At 44.0% G+C, this 4,548-nt stretch overlaps 1 protein-coding gene across 3 annotated transcripts; it reads left to right on the top strand.

Annotated features, from left to right (window-relative positions):
* Positions 1-274: 274 nt before the first annotated feature.
* Positions 275-4,318, top strand: LOC147460018 (uncharacterized). Of its 3 annotated transcripts, none has more exons than XR_015187926.1 (4): positions 275-644; positions 750-3,065; positions 3,996-4,145; positions 4,214-4,318. XR_015187926.1 is itself a non-coding variant. In XM_086511167.1 (3 exons), exons 1-2 carry the CDS (start codon positions 607-609, stop codon positions 3,052-3,054), a joined length of 2,343 nt encoding a protein of 780 aa, XP_086367293.1. In that variant the 5' UTR covers positions 275-606; the 3' UTR covers positions 3,055-3,065; positions 3,996-4,318. The 3 variants fall into 3 exon arrangements, 1 of the variants encoding a protein (XP_086367293.1); XR_015187925.1 differs by adding an exon at positions 3,673-3,759 and having other exon boundaries at positions 3,996-4,318; XM_086511167.1 differs by having other exon boundaries at positions 3,996-4,318.
* Positions 4,319-4,548: the final 230 nt, after the last annotated feature.

Raw genomic sequence — 4,548 nt, 5'->3', positions numbered from 1 at the left:
ATAACTAAGCCTCATGAATGGTCGCGCGAGGCTTAGTTATTCATTCATCCTCCCAACTAAGCTTTGAAAGTAACAAAGGGTGGGCATAGTTGTTCATTTAATATTGCTTTTTGTGTGTGACCAAGAAAGAGGCTTAGTTAATATTTCAAATAACCGGTAACTAAGCCTTGCGTGACCATAGCATTAAGGCTGGCCAACAGTGCAATAAGGTGACTTCTCCCAATGACTAAGAAAACCATAGTGTCTTTGTTGGGAGCAGCGGGCACCCAACTGACCGAAGCGATGATGCATAAGGATGACAAAGTGTTCTATGAAATGATGATGAACTAAAGATGACGGTAGTGGGCGCAGTGGGAAAAGTGGGGTCTTTCGTTTAAACAAGGCAAAAGAATAGACTTTGCTGCTGTACGCCATTTTGTGTGTTGGGTGTTGGCTATGTTGAGATGAAGAAGCAGTAGGTCAAAGACCCTGCATGTAACATCAGCCATGGCTCGCCGTGTCGCCCCCTCCTTGTGGGTTTTTTGAGTCATCTATTCAGTATGTAGCCGCAACCATGGTGGGATCCATTCAATCCACAGGCCTTTCCAAGATGGACTGCAGCAAGCTATGGCGGCTTTACTTCCCGCCCGGCCTCTTCTAATGGGGTAAGAATCCAACTTGCTCCTTGTTTTCCTTCTTGCTGCAGCTCTGGTGAGATCACCACTTGATCGTCTCAATTCCAGTACAAGACCCACTTGCCTGTTGTTCAGGCTCCAGGAACCCAAGTTACTGCTTTTGCTGCCTTGTATGTGCTCTTGTGTCATGCCTGACAAGGCAAACCCATCCGCACGCTCTGTGAAGAAAAGAAAAACGAAAGAAAGTAGAGATGGCTGTGACTCCAGCTTTGTATCTGCGCGCCGTGCTTCAAGCGAAGAGCTGCATCTCAAGCGAAGTCATGAGCATCATGGGGATAATGAAAAGAGCATGCCGACCCTCAACCTGCAATCGCCTGTCAAAGATCCTCCAAAACATCAGTTGTGTTTGACAGCTCCTACAGAGAAGTCTCTGAAGGAGCACATGGAGTCCATTTTGAGTGAGGTCAAGGAAGCAAGAGAGAAGCTTTTTCAATGGTGGAGGCAAGAGATTCAAACGATTGTTGGTGCGGCTGGTCAGAGAACAGTGCCTGACACAGATGCAGAAAAGAAAAAGAAAGAACGAGATGAGTGTGGTGTATCTAGAGACTTTGCTAGTGTGCAAGCAATGCCCAAAGGAGGTCAGACTGGTGAAAAAATCAGTCAAGATGCTTGTAAACTTGAACCCGGAAAGCATTATATTACTTTGGATGCCTCCAAACAGCATGCACATAACAATAATGACCGTAGCAAGAAGAGTGGTGAATCCTTGTCTACCGATTGCAAACATGTGGTTGTTGATGTAGCCATTGACAGTGAGCCCGGGGCAATGAGAAAACTTGTAAATGCGCTAGATCAAGGGAATGCAAGTGGCAAAAGTGGACGAAAAGCAGATGTTCCTGCACACAACATGATTCCTCCAGAAAGCAAGAGCCTGATATTTGACATGTGCCTTGGGGCTGAATTAGGAGGTGATTCCAAAGAGATTGAAGGTTTGGATGGTACGCTGGACAGTGGTGTCACAATGAGAGGGGGTTTTGAGTTCAACAAAGCAAACCATGAAATGCAGAAAGGCCTGGATAATTTGGAACGCTTACGTGAAACTAAGAGTGATCTCCTTGACATGGGCTTTGATGATGAAGAAAGTAATGAGGGAAATGGGGTTGGCTGCAGTTTGGAGAGTGCGGCTAGCAGTAAAGTTAATTCAGGTTTCAGCAAGGCGAGTGCTGGTGTATTAAATGGCTTCAAAGGTTTTGATGCAGGATTGTCAGCTGGTTTTGGAGAACAATGCAGGTTTCAATTGGGTTCAGATGGTGTGCCAGAGGGTGCTGCTAGTAGTGCAGATGCCTATGGGTCTATTAAGGTTAAGAAAGAGGTAATTTTTGAAGAAAGGAAATATGCTGCTGTCAAAGATGGGGTTGTGAATAGCATCAGAGGAGGTAGGTTAGATGATCAAACCAGACAGATTGACCAATTGATGGGAGGCAAACCAGGGCACGCTTTCCTAAAGGGGAGTCACATTGGAGGTGGTTCTCTTGCAGAAGCGAGTCAGCCAAACACTGCTCAACAGCAACTAGGCATGGGTGCAAGGTCTGGTTGTGGGATCAAAAGGTCATATGCAACTGCAATGACTTTCAAAGGGTCTGCTTTGGAATGCAAGAATGATGTGTTTCAGCAGGCAAACACCAGCTTTGCAGATGGCTTTAATTCAGCCACCTCTACCATTCTTGTTGTAAAGGAACCTGTCCAATTACTTGCTGGAGACAAAGGCGGAGTGGAGTCGTCGGCTTTGCCTAGTGAGACTGACACTTTGGGTGTAACAGGTGCCGCTCCTTCTTCATGGAACATGTTCACAGCATCCAAAAATGCAATAAACCAGACATTGCAGGAGTCTAAGGCTGCACATTTAGAGTATGCTTCACGCAGCAAGCTAGGCGATGCAATCGTAGGCAGTGGGAGGACAGTAGATTTTCCAGGTTTTGATCCATTGTTAGGCTACACTTCACATTTCAAAGCAGGTACTGAGATGATGGATGCCTACCAACAGGAGCGGGCTAATGCAAGCTCCATGTATTTCTCTTCTCTTTGTACAAATAATTCTGTGTATCTACCAAACTCCAACAGGGGGATGAGTGTGCAACCTTCCACACCAAGCACCTCACCTTCCACTGGCTCGGTTTCGCGGTCCATGCTGATGGGAATTCCTGGTCATTTAGGAGGGCATCGTGATCCTTCTAATATGCATACCTTTTTGGGCCTTGGCATGAATGGTGCACCAGCAGTTGGTAATGGAATGCAGGTGTTTTCTGGGTTGTACTTGCAAAACAATCAACAGCACAACCAGGCTCCTTATAAGAATCCTGCACAATCCACATCGCCCATGGTATCACATCAGGGAAATTCTGCAGCTCACGAAAAGGCTATCTTAGAATTGAACTTTTAGTATCTTTGCGGGTAAGTCTTTTCTATTCTTGTGCTATTTAACAACATTATGTACTATGTTCATTTCTTTCTAAGCAGTGATGGGGAAAGCGTGCATGTTGTGGAGTTGCTTGATGTGGGTTGTTTCTTTCATCATTACACTTTAGGTGTAAATTTTGGTCATGTAACAAGGTGAAAAGGACAAGGTGCCATTTTTATTACAGCAGTCATCAGTTGCTGGCTTTATTAGGCACTTCTCTATGCATTGAGGAATGTTGCAGCACTGGGCTTGTGAAGTATGCTTTGCCATGTGGGATACATTTGGCCCTCTGCATTATGATGGGGAAAGCTGAAATTATAGTTTTCTGTGATCCTTGAATTATGGCTATTCTCCTTGGAACCAAGGATGGTTTTTGGAAGGCACATCTTGGCTTACAAATTGAGTGCTGATGTTAAACGTTAGCCTCAAAATACCAAGGAGAAGGTTTTCTTATGCTAACTCATTGCCAATAAAATATGCCTGCAGCAGAATGGTTCATGGCCTCGTGTATTTCTGGTAGCATTTCCTATTTTTAGTGGCATTTTGAGGTGTCTCTCTCTCTTCAATTGGATGACCTAAAGGTGCTAGGTTTTGGTTCAGGCAGGAGAGACCAATGACCTTCACAAACCCTAACTCTCTATGAACGCCGAGTATTTGCGTCTGCATTTGAAGCTCCCAGGAAGATGTGTAAGCTACTTAGCCAACTGCCTTATTCTTCAGTATTATGCTTAGTAATGTTATATGTCTTGGTTTTCGATGTTCCAGCAAATTGTCCTCCTTGTGATTCCTTGAGGCTTGGACTGTCAATAGCGTGCATTGCTAATTGGAAACTAAGAATTTTCTTGGGCTTACAATAAGGTCATGCAAGGAGAAAACACTGATGTGAGAGTCTAAAGATTATCTTGGGACTTCACATTTGGCAGGATCAGAGTTGCAATATCTCCTTATTTATTGTTGTATGTGCTCGGTTTTTCACCTACATTAAGGCCTTAGTATAGCATGGAACTCTTGGAAGCAATTGTGGACCGCTGGATAAAGCTTGTCGAATAGTGCCACATGGCAAGTTTATGACGGTAAACGTTTTTCCTTACTTTTTCTTGTAAGAGGGGCAGTAACTAAGTATTGTCTTCTGTATGTGTAGGTGTGTAGGCCACTTTGTGAGAGAGTTGACACTAGTTTTGGTATTTCTAGAAAAAGGGACTGGACATTTGAGCAATTAGTAGTGAGTCACACACTCTTATTCTTATCCTCTTATGTGACATTTTTACTGTTCTTAGTGGTGTTTTTGATGTTGCATCAATTTGATTGGTTGTGTGTATTGCCAGCTCACTGGTAGCACTCTAAGTGCAGGGTAATATGCAGTTAAATCCTGAAGTCGTTAGGTTTGCTACAGTTGGTTCACTTCTTCTGTCCTTGTGGTGTCTTTTTCCTTGTAAACTATAAAGTGCAAAGTTACATTTAGCCGTTACATCCTTG

This window comes from Adiantum capillus-veneris, chromosome 4 (assembly GCF_014529385.1).
Source record: "Adiantum capillus-veneris isolate H3 chromosome 4, ASM1452938v2, whole genome shotgun sequence".
NCBI lineage: Eukaryota > Viridiplantae > Streptophyta > Polypodiopsida > Polypodiales > Pteridaceae > Adiantum > Adiantum capillus-veneris.
This window is presented reverse-complemented; position numbering and strand designations above follow the sequence as displayed.